The sequence below is a fragment of the Diabrotica undecimpunctata genome, chromosome 2, assembly GCF_040954645.1.
Source record: "Diabrotica undecimpunctata isolate CICGRU chromosome 2, icDiaUnde3, whole genome shotgun sequence".
NCBI classification, from domain to species: Eukaryota; Metazoa; Arthropoda; class Insecta; order Coleoptera; family Chrysomelidae; genus Diabrotica; species Diabrotica undecimpunctata.
The window spans coordinates 11,777,742-11,799,207 of NC_092804.1; the positions used below are offsets into that span (position 1 = coordinate 11,777,742).

The following is a 21,466-nucleotide window of genomic DNA, read 5'->3' on the forward strand; positions in this document are numbered from 1 at the left end:
AACTACAGGTTAGACTCCAATCTGCCCTGATGTTAGGTAGTGAAGTTCGTTTGCCCTGCGACCTAGAGTTTAGCCGCAGACCTTCCGAAGAACATGTTGAAAGCGAAGAATATGTCGACCGCCTGAAGTTAAGAATAAACAACATTCATGAACTTGCCCAACATCACATCCAGTTAGCAGTGACCGAATGAAAGATCAATATGATTCTCGATGCAAGAATGAAAGCTATGAACGAGGTGATCTTGTTTGGCTTTATAATCCACAACGTCGTCGAGGCTTGTCTCTCCTAAACTGAAAAGACAATGAAAAGGTCCGTATGAAATTAAAAAGAGAATAAATGACGTAATATACCGAATTAAGAAGTTGCCGAAAGGTAAACCAAAAGTAGTTCACATAAATCGTCTTGCATCTTATGCTGGCTCAAATGAAACAGAAGAAGCACGAACCCTTCAATCTCGACTCATAAAGTCTCTCTAGCCCACTGTGTTGCCAAACACCTTGAGATGACTAAAGGAATCTCGTCTGTATTCTATAAGAAGTTCGGTCGTTTGGATGAGTTAAAAAATCAGCAGGCTAAAGTTGGAAGAGTACTGAGATTAGAAGATGGTCCTCGATCTTTGCTGTATATGGTGACCAGGAAGTCGTATACAGACAAGGCAACCTACGAGAATATATGGCGTGCTCTAACTAATTTGAAAAAATCGTGTGCAATTACGAATCAAGAATCTGGCCTTGTCCAAGATAGGCCATGCACTAGAAAATCTGGATTGGACGATTGTCAGAAGCATGCTTGAAGTGATCTTTCGAGAAAACGGCGTACGAATTACTGTGTGTTGCATTAATCCAAAGAGATCGTATCCTTCAAAGTCAGTAGCCTGTTATTTCTTCTTGAGTGGTTCATGCAGAGCTGGAGAGTCCTGTAGATTCCGCCATCCTGGACCTACATATAGAGTTGGTGATCGGGACGCTCAGATCTAAGAGGGGAGCAGTGTAACGAACGAGCTTATTTCAACGTACCCCATATAACGGTTGCATCTCGAGATGATGATCTGCGTTCCAGAATGTTCATGATCTATCGACCGGGCGGCGGACAGATCCGAGGTGCTAATGCAAGCGAAATAGAGGTGGGCTATTCCAGATTATTCTAGTACATAATAACTTGTATATATAAGCAGCGCTGATATTAGTTAGTTTAGTGGATAAGATATTATCGTGCCGTAAACTTATATTGGGAGAGTTTACTATTAACTTTCTCAGCACAGTGGACCGTTAAGTCAAAGCTTTTATCCCTAATCCAAAATAGTCGATAATTCGTGAAATATACTATAAAGTATAAGCGAACATCTAACAAAGATGTGGCGAAACCTGTACATTTAATACCTGGATGGCGTTAACTTGGATTCTTTGAGGTTAAGGGTTAAAAGTTTCTGTTTATCCAAGTACAGATTCAACTATAACGTAAATATTATTATATAAAGTCAGATCATATTATGTTTAATCCAATTTTTTAATTAATATTGAATATTTAATAATATTAAATGTAGAGATATCAACCAAAATAAATAGAATGTGGAATATGATAAAGTTACTACGACTTATTACTCGTTATGTAAGACTATTAAGAAGAATATTCGGCGAAGGTTATCGTTTAAATCTGTTAACAAATACGGTGGGAAATTCTGTGTATCTAAAAATAAATTTGCAAAGATCAATAACCGCACATTTCGCCTTATTGTGTTTGCTATTTTTATGTACAACGGTTTATCTGAAATGCTAAACGTTTAGGCATCGTATCCAGTTAAATTTTTCCACGTGCATCGAATATAAAGTTTGTTTTTGTTTCGATATATTTTTTGTTAAACTGCTAGTTTACTGCGTGTCCATAAATCCAATTAAAATACAGTACATTATTTTTAATGCCAACAAAACGTATTAGAAATCAAATATTTAATAAAACTGTTACGATATAACTTGTTATGTATTAGAGCAGCGTTTCCCAAACTTATTTTTCCGTGGCCCGGTTATTTTTGTGCTTATCCTTCGTGACCCACTATTTTTTTTTTCCATACCCTGGTGTGTGTGTACAAGAAAACATATTTAAATTAAATATTTATTACAGTTTTATGTATTTTAATAAAGAATCATTACCTCAAACAAAAATGTAATAATACAAAAAAAATCAAATACTTTTTTAATGAGAAGTGTGCAATTGTTTTTGGTTAACTAAAAATTTCATGTTTGGAGGAAAAGATGTTAATTTTATCCCCAGGTCCGGTTTGACTTCCAAAGGGTTCCTATATTTATTTTTGAGGAAAACCAGTGTTGAAAACCCTGACTCACACTTATAAGTTCGGTGCTTATAGGTCGTAACAAAAGAGATTAGAAACTTTATCACTTTTTCTGCTAAAACTGGGTACTCCTGGCGAAAAGACAGCCAAAAATCTACCAGTGGTATTTCGTTAAATATAACTTTGAGTGCCCTAGCACACGATAGTTCAATTACTGGCTCAATATCTAAATCCGAAAGTCCTGTCTCGGATTCTACGTCCATTGTAAATGGATTCCTTATCCATGCTTTGCTGCTGTGGACCGTCCGGGGGGAAAATATTCCTTCAAATTTGCCTTCAGTCCTAGCAGGTGTTCCTTGAAAACCGCTTAAATCTCATTCGGCAATTAATTCACGTTATACTCTTTTTGTATTTCTGTTTGCTTTGTAAAAGCTTTGTAATTTCCTTTGTGTATCCACAAATTAAGTTTTTTTTTTGCAGCTTCCACCTTCTCGTGTACGAAGTCAAAAATCCCTAGCCGTTGGTGGACGTTGTTCTGAATATTGAAATTTCTTCCTTCAGTTCAATAAGTCTTTTTAAAACAGTCCCTATTGATAGCCAACATACTTCGCAGTGTAAAAGAGGATGTTCATGTTCACTTCCCATTTCTATGCACAAAGCAGAGAATACTCTTGAGGTCAGTTCATTTTATGAAGTTTATAAATTTTACACTCTTGCAAAGATTCGGTTAAAAGCAATGGCATTTTTTTGACAGCTAATGCCGCTCTGTGGATGCTACAATGTCCCCAAACACATTCTGGTGCTACAGCTTTGATACTCGGCTACGGCTTGAAATGTGAGACATTTGACATATGCCTAAAAAACGCTGAATTTAAACTTTCACATTACAAACAATCTAAAACGTTTAAAACTGCTCCTTTTTGATTGCACATGTACGTTTTTTAAAACTACACACCTTTGCCATGATGTGTGAGCTACTATGATAAACTGTGATAAATGAGGCAAGTGACCAAAATATAAAGGTCAAAAGATGTATTAAAATTGCTAGGTTCATTTTCATTTAATGAAGAAACTATTTAATAATCGTGATATCAGTCCCACTCTAGGAATAAGCAATTTTAAGATAACATACGTGTTTAGTACCTTGTTGTACGGCGTGGAAGCATAGACTCTCTAACAAAACTAGAAAAAAGCATTGATAGTTTCGAGATGTGATGCTATCGACGAATATTAAGAATATGTTGGGTTATCGGAGTGACAAATAGAGAGAATTATATAGGAATGGGAATAAGGCCTGAAATTAACCATAAATTTTTTGAACCTGGTCATACCGAAATGGAATGTGACTCAATTCATTCTAAGATTGAACAAAAATCGAAATATGTCCCAATATACACACCTGAAGGTTGGGCTCAAATAATAAGAGGTAATTTAATAAAAAAATAATTAAGCCTTTTGAAAACTATGATTTTTCATGACATTGTAAAACCTTAAAAATCCATTATCTCGTAATAGCTATTTTGCACATTCGCGGTTTTGGCTGTGTACCGACGTAATGCAAGGAAAGATTGAAGATCGAAGTAATCCGGACCGCAAAAGAATCTCCTGGATGGGAAATTTAAAAGATAGTTTTAACCTTATAAAAAACATAAGTTTTGTTAAGTTATAATATATACGAGTATATTGTAAAATCCTTTATTTTTTATAAATTGATTATATGGCATAGGAGCTAGCGGCATATGCGACATTTTTTTATAAATAAATGGGCTGGAATTAATACGTTTTAGATATTTTCTATCATTAATAAAAACCTTCATATAATTTTCTTTTTGGGCTACTATGTATATTTGAATTCTTTTTTTAAACATTCTTGATATGTCACAAGCCTTGCATGCAGAACAATGTTGCGTATTTACTTTCTATTATTACTGCAGGTACATGTGACCACGATGCGAATCTTGTTTACACGTTTTACTCATTTCAAAAACATGTTATTTTTTGAATTGGACGACCATATAATAAACAGACTAAAAATAAAATATAAAAATAATACTTGAACATTTTGGAATGCATATTAAGATATTTTCGCGATTTTTATGATGGAAATAAAATAAAAAGAACGATATTATATATACGAACCGCATAGAGAGAATTCATAGATTCATACAAAATAATTTATTAGCTTCGGCGAGTTTTGATCAATTTTATGACATATATGACAGACAAGACAGACCTTAGATTCCACGGAATGTGCATATTTTATAGAAATAATATCACCAAAGGGATTATTGATATTAAAGCCAGGTTCCTTCAAAAAACGTGTTTTTTGAAAATACCAGATGTAGTAGTAAAGATATTTTAAAACCAAACTTTTTACAGGTGAAAGTAGATACATTACACTACTTGAATTTTTTTTTCTTTTTTTCAAAATGGCGGCTTTGAAAATGGCTGGCAAACTCGCCCAATTTGTTTGTAGGTGTCATATTTAGGTGTCAAGAAAAGAGAGGGGACGCGTAATCGTATGGAATTGGAATTGACTGAAGCCTAAACCGGCACCAGAAAGGTTGCAAGGTCATATTTTATTTCAGCAGTAGATTGATAATAATGGATATATATATATATATATATATATATATATATATATATATATATATATATATATATATATATATGTATATATATAAAGAAAGCAGTTTATTAGGGATGCAGTCAGTAGGTTTGGCCGGGATGTTATAGAAACACTCTTTTGACTTTTGGTCGAGCTTTCGGAATTCCTTTATTCCTTCTTCAAGACACTGTAATTAGAAGAAAGTGTAAGGAAGTGAATATATATATATATCAATAAATAGATTTATTTCAAAATTATTTATAATAGTCCAGTTACTGTGGCATTTTCCCTTTAAATTTTTTATAACTGCACCGATTTATCTGAAATTTTTACAGTGGGTAGTAAATTACTCAAAAAACATAAGTTATATGGTGCCGATGTGAGCTTCTACCCCTGGGGTGGTTGGCACCCCATCTAGGGGGTTGAACTTTTTACACTCAAAATAACCCCAGGAATTGATAGAGAATCAACTTTTAAACAAAAAATGTCATATAAATTATTTTGCTAAATCAATACTTTTTGAGTAGTTATAAGCACTTGAAAAAGTAAACATTTCGCAAAAAATTACATGTTTTCCAATGATTTTGTACGAATAACTCAGAAACAAAGCGTTTTATTGAAAAATCTGTAATGAACAAAAATAAAGCTTATAAAAAACCACAGAGAATGTTATTTTATTAAGTTTTATAAGTACAATACTAAGCGATTTATAATTGTTTGAATATGACTTTTTATTTTTGGGATACTATACTCGATGCATTTAACATCAAATATCGGAAAATGGACATCTTTTTTGATAAAAACTTATACAACACTTTTTAAAGAGCTAGAAAAAACCTTTAAAATGAGCTATGTTAAAAGCCATTTTGATTAAAACAAAGCGAAATACGAAGGAAAGAATTTGAATTACTCTAGCGTTAAAAAAAAACCGAGCAGTATAAGTAACACTATTTCGATCAGAATTGAAATTAAACGTATATCTTCCAGAATTCATTTTTTTTTAGTGTTATTTATAAGTTTTAAAAGTTTAGCCTGTTTAAAATGCGTATTTTTTGAAAAAATCATGTTTAAATTAAAAAATCTTTTTTTTTTAATTATCTAAAAGTTTACATTTTTTCAAAATAAATCTAAAACTATAAGAGATACGTGAAAAATGGTTCTATACTAAAATGTAGTTTTTTTCTTAACAAAAATTTTGATTTTTTTATTTTTGTTGTAGCTCGAAAAATAATAGAGATATAGCCAATTGAAGTTTGAGATACAGCGGCTGACACACCTGTAATCAGCACTTTGGCCGTTTACTATTTAAAAAGAAAGAATTTTAACATATTTTAATCTACTTAGTCTTGTAGCTTTTGAAATTACCTTCAAAATATTTTTTTAATGGACACTGTAGCCTAAAAATTAACGGAGTTATTCTAAAAAAATTTTGGAGCATGATATTTATATTTTTGAGCATCAACTTATGTTCTGTATATATAAATGCTTTATTCAAGTATATTCGAAAAACTGGTAACAGACACACTAACACTCACATAAATATGTATATAATACATACATACATATATATATATATATATATATATATATATATATATATGTTATGTATATAATATAGGCACCTCTAAACTGAGCATCTGCTTCAGAGAACTAAAGAAGCGACACTCCTTTGAAGTTGCGTGGGCAAGCCGCCAATGAGTGCCAATGACAGGAGTACTTCAGATCTCGAAGACATTTTAGAAGCTGGGAGATACTGTAAAATTTTGCTGTATGGCCTTGCCAAAGACACCCACATGAACAAAATGAATAAGGTCGAAGATTATTCATCATTACTTGAACAAATGCGATATGAATCCTTTATTAAAGCCACAACTAAAAATTGTACAGTTAAATTATCATCTCCTGTACGAACTGTAAGTGCCCTGGATGAGCATATCAAAAGAGTTTATTTACAAACTCACATATGGCTTGGAAACAAAGAGATTGATATAACGGATTGGGGATGGTTCAAGAGTGATGATATTTTACAACCAATAAAAATGAAAAGTTCACCTGCACCAGAAGAACTATTGAAAATGATTTTTTGCAACTGCAAAAAGGGTTGCGGCTCAGCGTGTGGCTGTCGTAGACTAGGTCTATTTTGCAATGCTACGTGTGGAACATGCTCTGGCGACAATTGTCAAAACTGTCCTGCAATAGACGAAGAGGTGGAGTTAGAACACGACGAGAATGACGTTTCAGACAATGAATAATTTGATATATTTTAAATAATTTTTATTTTTGTAAATATATTTTGTATACTTCCTAATGTAAAGTATTTTTATGCATAATTTTTTACAATAAAAACATCATGAGTATACTTAATTTTTTTATTTAGACATTTACCAAAGGGGAATTTGTTTGGTAAGCATAGAGGTGGTTTTGAGGATTGAAAATAAGCAACCAATCAAAAAATATTTTATTGATAAGAAAGGAATTTTTGAATATAAATGTACATTAAAAACTTTTGAAGTTGTTTAAAAAGATTTTTTTATATATTTTGACATAGGGGGTAGTTTTTAAGGGTTGAAGTGTTGCAATCAAAAAAATTTATTTTATATAAGCAGAGAATTACATTGTAGATGATATAAATGCACTACAAAAGCGTTTGAACCTGTTAAACGATTTTTTACAATTATTTTTATTAAAAGGGGTGGTTTTAAGATTATTTAAGGGTTGAGAATGTACACAATATCCATTATTATAATTGACAATATTTCAATTACCTAATTTAACACGATTTAAATCCATAAAATGCTTTAATATAAATTTTTTTCATTATTTTCAATAAGGGGTGATTTCACCCCTTAAAAATAAAAAGCTCACCTAGCGCATATATAACTTTTGAAGAGGGAGGTAAGGTAAGCCTAATTCCAAATTTTTAGCAAAATCGATTCAGTTATAAAAAATTTAGAGGTATTGACCTCTTTTCCTCCACAGTGACTGGAGTATAATTGAACACTGACATAATGATTACTTTTTGAACATGATATTATCATTACATATTTTTTAGTAGATCGATATAGTTGTGAGTAAATCAGTAAATTGAAGTTGAAATCAGTAGATCAACTGAAAAATCAGTAGACCTAGTAATCCTGCGAGAGGTAGTAATGGGGAACATACAAGCACCAAAACATGGCGGTCACATCGAAACTGGCTTCACTTTTCGAAGGATTATTTTAATAATCCTAGGATTAATTGAGCGTGACTTGTCCTCTTTCTTTCCTTGTCTAAGGTGTTATCATTGCTTGGAAACGAATCATCCGAAAGCAAAAAACAAAATGGTTTCATATTCTGTGTAAAAATTGATGATGTGGAAGATCTTAAGATCTTAAGATTCTGAGGGTCAGAAGATGGAGGAAGATAGAGTGTCGACTTCTCTGCAAGCAGTCCAAGATCTACAAAGGATTGTAGAGCCCATAATGATGATGATTCTTTGCAGTCACGATCTTAGTATTGACCTAAGATTAAGAATTACACATATATTTCCAGTACTACTAAGTAGAATAAAAGTGTGTACATTAAGTGAGGTCATGCCTTAATCTGGATCGATAGAGCCAGAAATGACGAGGTTTTTAGACGGCTGAATCAAACAACACGAGTGGTCAATATAATAAATGGCAAAACATCATGGTTTAAAAACTTAAGACAATGATAAAAATAACCAAAAAAAAATAAAATGAATAAATCACAAATAAAAAAAAATTAAATCGCTTGAATAAAATTAAATAGAGAAAATAGCATATTCATAAGAATAACAAAAGCTGCATTGTCAGGCGGAAGCACGTTAAAAACAGATATAATCGGTTATTTTAAATATGTATTTGTCTCTACTGATAAAAGACAAGTGGCCATTATAAAAAACGGAAGATCGTTGATAAATAAATATGATTGAAAGTGATTTAATGAAAATTACCTACGTAATATTCTATTTATAAAGTTATCTCAGTGAGAATGCAGATGTTGCTTAGAACAATAAGTACGTTATTTACTTTTACGCAAATAAACAGTTTTTACCATAATTATCTCTTTCAAATTATCGAATAAAATGCGTGTATGCGTGAATTTAAGGGGGAAGGGGTAAAGGAGTAGAATGCAAAAACATGGAGTTGGTGCCAGTTTACTCCACTTAGCCTCTTCTAAACAATGTAACGATGTGCTGAACGTTCAACAGTTCGAACCATGGGAGTATCGATAATCATCCATTTCCACGACGAGACGACGAGGTGGGGTTCGGAGCGGCTATTTAAGGCGAGCGACTGGCGGAATTAAAGGAGTCTTGTGGCTAACGCTCTAGGTTCCCTGGCTCGCTAGTGTATTGAATCTGCGAGCCGACCCGGACAGAGAGACTTCCGTAGTGAGGATTATACTCTGTCCTCAATCAAGCAGAACCCGTGGATATCGTGCATTGAACGTTACCGTCAGCTCTGACTCAGAGTGTCGCGTGGATCAGCACAACCGAATATTTCGATTGCGAGTGCGTTTGGTGCTTCCGCTGGATTGAGGTGGAAGCGAGTATAAGTCTGCGTGCGATTGAATTCGCGTATTCCATTTTTTTTGTTAGTAATAATAATTTTTCTTTTAGAGGCGTCCGCCGGGGAATTCACTCTCGCGGGATCCAGACGGGGACATAGAATACATTTTATTTTTATTTTTGTATATACGTTGAAATTAATAGATTTATTTTTATTTCAACCTGTGTTTTACTGAGTCTGTCGCTTCGAAAGAGCTACCCGTCACAACAAATCCAGCTCTCAGCTTTAGTCTGGTGCCCCCTGTGAAACCGAGCAACCCAACTGGATATCCGGTAACCAACCCGGGCGGAAAGGTGGGTGACAATTGACGAGAGCGGATGAAATGATCCTCCGAAAAGGGGGTTTGGCGTTGGGCTAACTATCCAACCCTGTAAAAAAACCCATGTTATGAAAGCTACAAAGAAAGAAGCCGGACTATTTAACCTACTCTGAACTCCCAAACAAAATAAGAACAATGATTTGAAGTTTTGCACGTGGAATCTAAGTATCCTTTATCAACATGGAGCTACAGCTCAACTCATACAAGAAATGCATAAAGTCAAAGCAGACATAATTGCTTTACAGGAGATGAGATGGCCTGGCTCATGGATCCAATATCTACTACAGCGGACACCCTTCCCGGCACGAATTTGGTAACGGATTAATTGTGTCCGGCTCGCGGAAACAAGAATAAAATATCCCTGCCTGTTGTAAGAGGCGACTAATGGGAAGGAATGAAGAGGTGGAGAGCCGTCGTTCGAGGTGTCGGATTTGTAGAAACGCACGCAGGACGCTTCGGCGTTACGGTCACTGGTCTATACTCCTAGTATCCGAGACGAGCCTCTCGTGGGACCACTCTACTCTCATTCCACTGAACCAAGGTAAGGTTGAATGTGCTGCGTCCCTGATACACCCTTTCCCCATTAAGGGCGTGGGGTTACGGCACGTACCCACCTTGGGAGACTTAAGAGTGACAGGCGGCTACCTGTCAACATGCGAGGTGGAGCCTCGACCTGCGTTCACTTTCCGCCCCGGAGGGGGGATAACGGACGGGTGTGCGTACCGGAACACAGGTACTACGGGGAGGCTGGAGCCCCGCGATGCTCATGCCACGCGCCACCCTCAAATGGTGTCGGACTCGTAGGGGTTAGTGGCTAGCTAACGGATTACGAACCAGGAAGACCAGGGTCTCGCTAACAATTTGATTGTTGGGGGGTACACGAATTTCGTCAATGTAAGCACCAGGATTAAACAAAGCGTAATTGACTGAAGGCTATTGATCATAGAATATGTTGAATAAGATTTAAAGGAAAGTTTGCTAATGATAGCATTATAAGTATTCACGCCGTACCAACTAAAGAGTAAGAGAATGATGAAAAAGACATATTTATCAATTTTCAATAGCTTCTATTGTAAACACATTGTTTGGGAAATAAAGATCATTATAAAGTCATTACAAACATGTCTCTTTGTTGATTTCGGTACTGGCCATTAGACCAAAAAACTTGTTGGCAAAAACTGTGAAAGCTCAGTTCTATTTAGAAATGAAAGGCAGTATCTGTAGTGAATTTCAAACATTGTATGACTCTTAGCGCGCAAGTTAAACGTGTGGTGTTAAATGTATGGAGTTTGATGTCTGTTGAGTCTGACTCCTCGCCGTATCTTAATGGGCTCTGTGTGTTCAACTATTTTGATGGATGTTGTTGCTTGATCATAGCAACAACATCAATGGGACTACTCACGCTAAATAGCGCATACTAGACGAATCTTCCTATTTCTCAACAAAAATATAATGACTTAAAGAAGTTGTGTATATGTCGTTACCAACATCACAATCTGCTGACAACCAGAACCCTGAGCCAAGCATAAACAGTGAGAGCGAGTTAGATTCAGAATAATAATTGTTTTTTTGTTTTATTAATTTTGGCATTGGGAATCAATCTTTTAGAAATAATGTTAATAAGTACTTTTTTGTCAGGCAAACGTAACTAAGTCCATCAAACCTGTTTGGATAAAGACAGACACTATTTTTAATATTGTAAATATCACTATCCGAAACATCACCATCAGCTAAAAATTAAAAGAGCTCCAAAGTGGTTATAATTTACCAAACGAAATTATGACAACGAAATTCAGTTAAAATTGTGTTTCTCTAATAACAACTACTAATTTAGACTTAATGATATTTGCCGGAACATCGACCATATTATGTGTTTTTATAATTTAAGGAAATAGAATATTTTTTTACTTTCTTTTACACATACATTTTAAAACTTTTATCATATTCATTATGAGATATTGAAATCAAAAAATGGGTTTTCCTGTAAGTTTTATAAAATAAAATTTAAATAAACCTTACTTTTTAAAGCTAGATACTGATAGTATTATTGATGTATAAATTTACTAAGAAAAAACGCATTTTAATACAAAAATTACAAAATATTTAACAACTAAGACTTGAACAACTAAAAACTATCTACTATAATCTGAGTGCATTTAATTTTTTTTATTGTTTATTTTAAATAAGTTCCACTATAAAAACAAACTTTGGAGTTAACTGAAATTTGTTTAAAAAATATAAAGCAATGTTTCTACTATTTCTAAAGATAGTTAAAAGTTGTTTAGTGTTCAAATTTTTGTAAAATTGAATGTGGCACAATCTCTTCTTGATACCATAGACATTAGATTATAAAATTTTCAAATTTTTATAAAGCAAATAATAGAAATGCATGACTCACCGATTTGTCCTGACATCCATATAGCAAACATAGTAATCACATAATTAACATCATTAGGACACATGAACATAACTCTTTCGCCAGTACGTCCATTGCAGAGATTTGTGATTTCTTTTGAAAGCTCATTGGCACTTACAAAAATGTTAGCATATGTATAACTGGCAATCCTATCTCGAATTGCTATTCTATCTGGAAAGTGGGTGGAATTCCTAAAGACTGGTCCAGTGGGCAAGGTGGGAGTATTTACTTTTGCTTGAACCTGCTGGTATCTTCTCAAGATTTTTAAAACTGATGTTCTTACCGGAGAACTCAGCAAAGACATTTTTAATGCTAATCAAAAAACCTTAACAATAGTGCAAATTTAAAACATATGACCAATTTAAATGATATTCTAATGTGAACTTGAAAATGACGTCTTTACTTTCACTATAGAGTATGAATGCTGCGATATGTTCACCCAATGTCTTAAATTATATATCACTAATATTCTACATGTAAGTTTTCAATTAAATAGTTTAATCGACACTCAAAACTCTTATCTACTCCCTATACAAAAATGTCGCCGCAATTGAAACAAAATAAAATACGAGGTTATGTAAAACTTAACTGTCAGTTTCGCCAACTGATACTGATTACATGACCGGTACCGGTGCACCGACTGACGCGTTCGCGGCGATACATTTTTTATAATCTCAAGAAATAGAAAATAATATACACTGTTAGACAAAAAACCAACTTTACTTGAAATTATTATAATAGACAATGAAATATTGGTAAAAAAAGCAAAATAACATTGAAATGAAATAAAAATTTAGTCAACATTCAATCTGATTCAATGTTCATTTCAATATTTTCCGCTGGAATTTACACTATCTTGTTGACATATTTTATTTTAATTATTCCAGAAATATGAGTTAATCTTTAAACTTTTTATTCGTTTTAACACTTTATTTACAGATATGTAAATATTTGGTTTTTCGTTCATCCGAATCTTTATTATCATGTCAATACTGATAATTGTTTTTTAAAATTAATTTATTGCTGCAGCTCCTGCTTGTGCAAAACAAAGCTTGAAATTATTATAATAATCTAGGAACAAAGGGGGTTTCCTGGCCGATTGAGGTCCATGAAATTTTATAACTGATTTTTATGCATTTTGATTCGCTGAATCTGAATCTCCAACGTCATACCTAATCCGAATTTTTTGGCAGGAATTTCTTATTAACAATTTAATTGTTTAAATGCTTGTAACTAATAAACTAATACAGATATACCTACCCTTTTTCCAAATCATGTCTTGTTTCTTAAAAAACAAACAAACCAAACAAACTTTGAATAATTAAAATCGGTCCATTAGAAGAAAATTTATTATTAAAAAATAACAAATTATCGATTATATCAGATATTTTTCCTTATAACTTTACTTTTGAAAAATTGAATTTTAAAATTTTTGACGAGGTTATATAAGTTTAAAGTACCTATACAATTTAGGTATAAAAAAAGCAATGGAACTTGTTTATAATAATTTTTTGGTGGTATGAGATCAAAAAATATAGTATCATATTGATGAGGATTATAATACAATGGAAACGAACATTATGAGCTTTACTAAACCCATTTTGATGCAATTTGCGCTAAAATAGAGTAGAGTTGAAGTTTTTTTCTGGGTATTTAATGGTCCGGCTATTGGCATTAATTCTGTAAATGATATGTTTGGTTTTTTAGATACATTTGTTTGGATTGCTGTCTGTAAACAAATGATTGGACTTGGAGATCTTTCATTTCTTTCTTCCATTATTGAATTTATTTCCAGAATCTTTGAATCTTTTAAAATATCAGATGCCACTGAACAAGTTTGGATTAACAGGACATATACCAGTCACCCCGAATCCTTTAACTGCCTTCTCTACTGTATCGATCGAAGATAAGCATTGTTAAACAATAACGCTAAGTCATATGGTGTGATTTGCTGATACTGCCTTGATTTTATAAAGTTGTCCATTTCTCTACTTAATGCTATTTTAAATGGTCCAAATCTATTACATCCAGTGGCTGCATCTTGTGGAACGTATGTAGTGGTAATGAAAGCATGTGAATTTTATTATTTTTGCAGAATGAATAACTATTAAGGGAAATATGGTTGCTATGGTTGTCCAGAATAAGAACGACCGGCTTTTCAATCGATGTAGGACATTTAGTTTTGAAGTGTTGGAGCCATTCCAGAAATAAAACTTCAGGTCCTCCAACCTGGCTTATTGCATCGATAGATAGACCCAGGAAGGTCTCCTAGTTCTAATAATGGCGTCATACACTGTCTAGGGTATATAAACATTGGTGGAATAAAGACTTCAGAAGCACTAATTGCACAGTACAGTGTGGTTTTTACCTCGCTTCCAACTACTTACAACACTGACTTGTTTTTGTCCTTTTTGTGCCAGAATATTGCAAGGATTTTGGACTGTAGAAATCCCTGTTTCATCTATGTTAAATATCCTTGCACTAAATTTATACCGCTCTATTAAGACTTAGAGTTTGGAGAAAAATCATTGAACTTCATACCTATTGAATGCTTTTACTCTTTTGATGATTGTCGGTTCGGGTTTCCTTAGACTTAAACTAGAGTTTCCTCTAAGGAAACCATATATTCAGTCTACACCAGCGAGTTTATTTACCGTATTAAATCAATGCTTAATTTTAGTTTTTTCATTGTATTCATATACCACACGCCTTAGTTCAATTTGTGACATCCCATAAAATAGTTTTGACAAAAGTAAAATTTGTTTGCAATTTCTGTTTCTTCATGTTTTGTAAATGTTGCAAAATATCTTAATCTAGCGGGAGTGCATTTCATATTATATCTCTGATTGAACTATAAGGAACATCATATCTCTTGCTATTGCTTGGCGAATATTTGAGAGATATTGGTGTATGAGAGTGAGAGGTTTTAATTAAAGAGGAACAAATTAAATATAATTTGGTTAATTATTTATTCTTTTTCTTATATCTAAGCACAATATTGATATAATCTCATAACAAATACAAATGTAACATACAATGTACAATAAATATATATATATATATATATATATATATATATATATATATATATATATATATATATATATATATATATATATATATATATATATATTATATACATTTCATAAAAATATGCTTAAGAAATATTTACATAAATGTATCACATAAAAATAACGAATCACAAACTAGAATTAATAATATTTCTTTAGTCTCCCCCCCCCCCCCCAAACATTTAAAACAATAATGTAACAAATTTTATTCACCTATTTTTTTGCTTTGGTTATTTTAGTGATTTATTTCATAAATTGATTATTAAAATTGGTGATACTAAAAATTTGTCTTCTTTATGTTATAACTTAGTATTTTTGTCTAAGGATTGAGCACTTCAGTAATAAACTCAATCTGCAGAATAATTAAATGAATTACTGTAAAAGCATGAAGTGAGTAAAATCGTTCTGTAAACTAACCTACTTACATAAATAACAAAAATCATTGGCAAAAATGGGAATACAAATGTAATACTTTTTAAAAAAGTGGGAATAAAAATTCTACCTAGTTTTACCAACTTAAATGATGGAAAAACATGACATAATAATGAAATTATAATAAGATAAAATAATAATGTACTTTCTAAAATATAAATTAAGGAAATATTGAGAGATAAGCATAGTAGAATTAGAAATAACTAAATATTTAAGTAGTATATTTCGCCTAGCTGCATAGTGAGTCAAACAAATCAATGTGTTGTTTTCTGATCTAAATTTTCTCCCTGTGACTGTTCTTGGTAAACAGTTGCAAATTAGCTTAGAGAAGAGAAGGTCTGATCTCTTTTGGTCTAGGTCTTGAGAAGAGAAGGAAGAGACAATTTTGATAAATTGAGATAGGCCTGTATTCACCAGTTGATGCAATACATAATTTGATGATGAATATTATTCATGACCAAGGCATTGGAAGGGGCCATAAGAAAATAAATATTTTTACAAGCTGCCCATTAAAAATGATGTGTATCTAATCTATAAACTACTTTCCATCAATTAAAGATACCTGAAGTTACAAATTATTACTTTCAGACTTTTATAATTAAAAATTTCTGCAGCAGCATCTATATTCTTGATGAAAATTATCTCTGCATAGCACAAACTTGCTCTTTTACTTCTTCAAGCTGCTGCGCTGACTTTATCATAGCATCATGTTGATGATCTAAATGAACACAAAGAATTTGTAATTTCTTGAGATTATTTTCACTGTTTTCCATAGCTTGTTCTTGCACAGCAAAATTTCGGGCAGAATGCATCAAGATCTAAAAAAGATATTTTTTAAAGTAAATAGTTGGAACTTATTTGGTATTTTTGTTTGGTAATTCAAATATTTGCACCTCTGTACTTTTAGATCCTCTTGTGATTTGTCTAGCAAGTGATGATATATTATTAACATTTACTTGCACACGATCTGCAAGACGCATTTTTGAGTCAGAAAATAATGACCTTGCACTAGTACTGCTAGCAGAAGCCATTTGAAAATGATTGTGTTATTTTATTACTTAAAAGAATAGCTAATAATCATAAATCAAAACATAAATGAACAATTTTGACAACCAATTTGTAAACAATAATGAAGTTTGGTACAAGTAAGGAACGTTTCTAGGAAAGAAAGATATTAATAATTTTCTATTCAAAAAAAACTTCAATTTTCTGGTATAAATTAATAATAATACAGTAATACGTTTTATATAACTAAATGTGATTGTTTAAACATTATCGTTATTAAAAAAATTCAATTTTTAAAAATAAAATAATAACTATATTGCTTACTTATTTCAGGTCCAATGTTAACAAGAAGTTGAAATAACCTGAAAAATTAGACTGACATTGACGTAAATCTTGTTTAGGTTTTGATTTTGTTAAATTTCTTGCCTTATGGTTTAATAAATCTCGTAGTTAAAATGGATCCAGCGCTTTTAAAAGAGAGAGAATTATTCAAGAAAAAAGCCTTAACCACTCCAACGTAAGTAGAAAATAAAATTGTGACAATATACACTCATCTTTAACTTTTAGGGTTGAAAAGAAAAAGGCAGAATCCAAACCTGAACCTGCAAAAGATGAAAAGAAAAAATCCAAACCATCAGTCAGTAGTAATAGTGCTCCTAAACTTGACATTAATACGTAAGTATTTATTATATTTTATAAGAATTTTCTTTCTTTATTACCTATAGAACTTATTCCTAAAATATATTGCACTTCCTAGCATGTAAAAAGTAAAAAAGCTCAGATTCAAAAATTATGTAGGAGCTTTATTATTGGTAAATCAATCATTTAATTTCTTAATCATTTGCTTTGCTTCTAGATACAAGACATCTACTGGAAGTACTCAATATCGTTTTGGAGTCTTAGCAAAAATTGTTAAACATATGAAAACTAGACATCAAGATGGAGAAACTTATCCATTGACACTAGAAGAAATTCTCGATGAAACAAATCAACTTGATGTTGGCAATAAAGTTAAACAAGTAATAATCTTAAACTGTGTCATTAAGATATTTTTTTAATAGCAAAAGATCAGATGTTAGCTAAATAAAATAAGTAGTTTGAATAAAACCAATAATTTCCTCTTGTCTACCTTCTTATATACTGCAAATTTTACAGACAGTATACATGTATGTATACAATATGCTACATTCACTATTCACTGTAAAATCTTTGTAGAAAGTTTTTTCTGTTGATTTGGTAATTCTTTTATCATTCCATACTAACAAAGATCTAATGTTGTTAATACCTAAATCATAATTTCGTATATTTAGCATTAATTTATAAGTATAATCTTTTGTAGGTGATAAATATTTATCATATTTTTAGTGGCTGCAAACCGAAGCACTTTTAAACAATGTGAAAATAGAAGCCACACCTGACGGCAAGTTTCTTTTTAAGTCACTATATAAGTTAAAGGACCGAAAAAGTTTATTGAAACTATTAAAACAACAGGATTTAAAGGGTTTAGGAGGAGTTCTGATGGATGATGTTCAAGAGTCACTTCCACATAGTGAAAAGGCTTTAAGGGTAAGTATTTGTAATTGTAATCTATTGAACTGCTTTGAAAACTCTTTTTTAATATGTTCTCTTGTTCTACTCCGATCCTGCAAAGCAAATTAAAATCGATCCTGCAAAGCAAATTAAAATCTTACCAGTTTTTTATCTACAGAAAGCATCCTAATTCCAAGGTTAATTGCTGGATACAATTATATCTTACAACATTTATTGCTTTTATATTTAATTTTTTTATGCAGAGATAATTGTCCAGAAACCTCCTCCCTGCCACAGACATGAAATTTTTTTGTTCATTAGTCTGTGGGCCAAAAACTTAATAAAGTTTTAAAAATAGAAGTGAAAGGTAATTGATCTCTTTGAAAGGTTATTTTTTAGTGTTAGGGTTTCTGAATTGATTGTGGGGACAGGCCAGGCAGGACACATTGATTCAAAACTTTTTTTACTGATTTTATTTGAAGAGTGTGTCATGCAGGTGAGCAAAGGTGACTCACGAGTCTTATTATTCTGTAGAGATTGATTGTCTCTTAACCCAAGGAGATAAGGCGACCTGTTACTGCTGTGGAATCTAACTCTTGCTGTTGTGCTTTCATGGATATGTTTGATTATTGTAGTATATTGATGGTATATTCTAAAGTCAGCTAAAGCTTTATCAATTTATGTTATTTAGCTGTATAAAATTTTTTCTCATAATCCACAAATATTAGTTTTAGTGGTTTATTGTTATGGTGCTAATAATCAGTGTGAAAAGTTTGTGTATATGTGAAATTTATGTCACTACTTGCACCACTACACTTGCACCATTCCAATGGCCTAGTGTTGTTCCTTTCACTGTGGATTCATTGACTAGGCTTTTTAATGCTTGTGTTAATCTCTGCTCACCTACTTTTATGCTTCAATATCTTTTCGTCTTCACTAGGTTCTTTGTTGCTTTTCATGTTGGCAAATATTTCATAGTTATGCTTTTTTTTTTATTTCTAACAAAATAATTTCAGGAATATTTTCTGATCCTAGATTAATGATAAGGATATTGCAGTGTTTATCTTCTCTTCTGGGTGTTTTTGATACAATTCTTAATAAAAAGTTGCTACTGTCTCGAGGATTTGTTCTCTATTTGTTTGTCCTATTGTATGAGTTTGTATGACTTTATTTAATCTGCTCAATCTTGTTATTCATCTAGGAAGTCCTACTACCTGTTGAGTTTAATATTAATTATTGTAGTAGTATTATACTTTGCTTTAGTTTTAATATATGTATATATTTAACCAGCAAATTTTATGCAAATACTATTCTTTTTATGTGTTATGAATGAAGTCCAACTTCTTTTTGACAGTCCCATTTAGCTTGCCCCAGTTTACATTGTCAAAGAAAAGTTGTTTATCAGAGCTTGTTGGGACTATGTATCACTTGTATGATTTTAATGCTATATCTTGAATTAAGTCCCGTAATAATGTATATGGGATTTCTTTTTTTTTGTGAATTTCTTTTGTGTGTAATAAAAGTCTGACTAAGTCTAACAGTGATATTTTGTCTATAAAAATTATATATGACAATGCTACCTAAAACATGCTTTTTCTGAGGATTAGAAAAGAGCAGTCAACATTGGCATAAGGTACAGAGTAATATCACTCATTGTCACCGCTTATTTCTAAGTAGATAATGGATTGTTCATGCTTTGAATATTTCTTGTCCCGCATCTTTTAATTTAAAACGTCATTTACAAGGTTGAGATAATGACAAAGCCCTGTAACATTGAATTATTATCTAATTAGTATTTCGCTTTTCAAATTTTAGATATTACAAAACCAAAATGAAATTATTTTTATAACTCGGCCTATGGACAAACGAAAAGTATTATTTTATAATGATAGAACTGCATCATTACCTATAGATGAAGAATTTCAAAAATTATGGAGGTCAGTTGCTGTAGATGCAATGGATGATGCTAAAATAGAAGAGTATTTGGATAAACAGGGTAAGTATATCAGAATTTTATGAAGCTGCTTCCTAATAAAACTTACACTACATTTGTTTATCATTAGATCAATTTAGACCAATTAGGAAATAGTTCTAGAAAACAGATTGCGTTATTATTCAACACTCGTTCAAACAAAACAATTCTAATTACTGAAACACATTTCTTTTAAATCGTAATACATTATACAGGATCGCATAAAACTTAATGCTTTCTGATTTAAAGGAAGTAAAAAAAATAAAAGGTTTTTGGATCGTTAAAAAGTTAAAGCCTCCGAGATGTTGATTCGGATTTTGACTTTTTGTGCTCTACGTATAATAAGAACGTTATTTAGTACCCATTTAGTAGTGGATTGTTATGTAAATTAGGTGCTCGGATCAAATCGGTATGAAGAGTATGTTTGTAAATCTCTATCTCAATTCCTACAGTCTTTTTATTGCTTCAAATAGTTTTCAGTCCATCATTATATGAATATATTTATACTAATAGAGATTTTCTATTATTCTCCAGTCATTACGCCAGTTCTTGTCTAAATTAAGGCAAATTTTAATAGGTATAGCTTTTCGGGCTTGAGTTTCTCGTCATGTTTTTCTCTCTAGAAATCATTTGTCTTATATTTTTTAATTAAATTTTTAGGTATACGTTCTATGCAAGACCACGGACCAAAGAAACCCATGGCTCCAAAAAGAAAGAAACCTGGTACAAGAAAGAAGACATTCAAGAAACCTCGCGATAACGAACATTTGGCTGATGTATTGGAAACATACGAGAACGATACACTGACACAGAAAAATTCAGTGTAGATGTAGATTTTAGATGAATTTATTTATTAGTTGGCCTTTATAAGTCTTATTGATATATACTATTATAATTTTTAATAAAATAAAAAAGAAAACGGTAAATGAGGCTTATTCTAACCGTGTATATTCATCATCCTTGGTCCTACAATTAGTGGTTTTCAACCTTTTCCCCAATTCGCCTCAAGTGTCCTCTCTTCTTCGTCCCATCTCTCCTCCACTTTCAAATTCTCCTTTACGTCCTGTAGCCATCGCTTCCTTGGTCTACTAGCTCTCCTTGTCCCTTCCATTCTTTCGTACAATTTTTGTCCTTGGAGTTTCTTGGAGACCTTCTTTCCACGTTTCTAAGCCACGCGAGTCTTATTGACTTTAAAAATCTGTAGTCTCCCCACTTATCAACCCTTAAAATTCAAAATAACTTATTGAATCA

General features: G+C 32.2%; 3 protein-coding genes across 3 annotated transcripts in view; 1 reads left to right on the forward strand and 2 right to left on the reverse strand.

Moving 5' to 3' along the window:
* Positions 1 to 12,819, reverse strand: part of Acsf3 (Acyl-CoA synthetase family member 3) — a 30,596-nt gene extending 17,777 nt beyond the window's left edge. The window contains exon 1 of the mRNA XM_072522268.1: positions 12,188 to 12,819. Within this exon, the coding sequence (XP_072378369.1) occupies positions 12,188 to 12,509 (322 nt within the window). The 5' untranslated portion in view covers positions 12,510 to 12,819. The remainder of the gene's footprint in view (positions 1 to 12,187) is intronic.
* A 2,331-nt stretch (positions 12,820 to 15,150) lies between these two features.
* BORCS7 (BLOC-1 related complex subunit 7) lies at positions 15,151 to 16,830 on the reverse strand. The gene is made up of 2 exons (XM_072521229.1): positions 16,602 to 16,830; positions 15,151 to 16,526 (listed from the first exon to the last, which is right to left on the reverse strand). The coding sequence occupies exons 1-2, from the start codon at positions 16,737 to 16,739 to the stop codon at positions 16,347 to 16,349; spliced, it is 318 nt and encodes a 105-aa protein (XP_072377330.1). The 5' UTR covers positions 16,740 to 16,830; the 3' UTR covers positions 15,151 to 16,346.
* A 244-nt stretch (positions 16,831 to 17,074) lies between these two features.
* On the forward strand, positions 17,075 to 21,141 carry TfIIEbeta (transcription factor IIEbeta). The gene is made up of 6 exons (XM_072521230.1): positions 17,075 to 17,230; positions 17,281 to 17,388; positions 17,570 to 17,732; positions 18,079 to 18,279; positions 20,059 to 20,239; positions 20,876 to 21,141. The coding sequence occupies exons 1-6, from the start codon at positions 17,169 to 17,171 to the stop codon at positions 21,040 to 21,042; spliced, it is 882 nt and encodes a 293-aa protein (XP_072377331.1). The 5' UTR covers positions 17,075 to 17,168; the 3' UTR covers positions 21,043 to 21,141.
* The last annotated feature ends 325 nt before the right edge of the window (positions 21,142 to 21,466 follow it).

Coding starts and splice junctions, on each gene's coding strand:
- BORCS7 (XM_072521229.1), bottom strand. CDS start 16,739: ATGGCTTCTGCTAGCAGTACTAGTGCAAGGTCATTATTTTCTGACTCA. Junction 16,527..16,601: donor GAGGATCTAAAAGTACAGAG/GTGCAAATATTT, acceptor TATCTTTTTTAG/ATCTTGATGCATTCTGCCCG.
- TfIIEbeta (XM_072521230.1), top strand. CDS start 17,169: ATGGATCCAGCGCTTTTAAAAGAGAGAGAATTATTCAAGAAAAAAGCC. Junction 17,389..17,569: donor CCTAAACTTGACATTAATAC/GTAAGTATTTAT, acceptor CTTTGCTTCTAG/ATACAAGACATCTACTGGAA. Junction 18,280..20,058: donor ATAGTGAAAAGGCTTTAAGG/GTAAGTATTTGT, acceptor TTCAAATTTTAG/ATATTACAAAACCAAAATGA.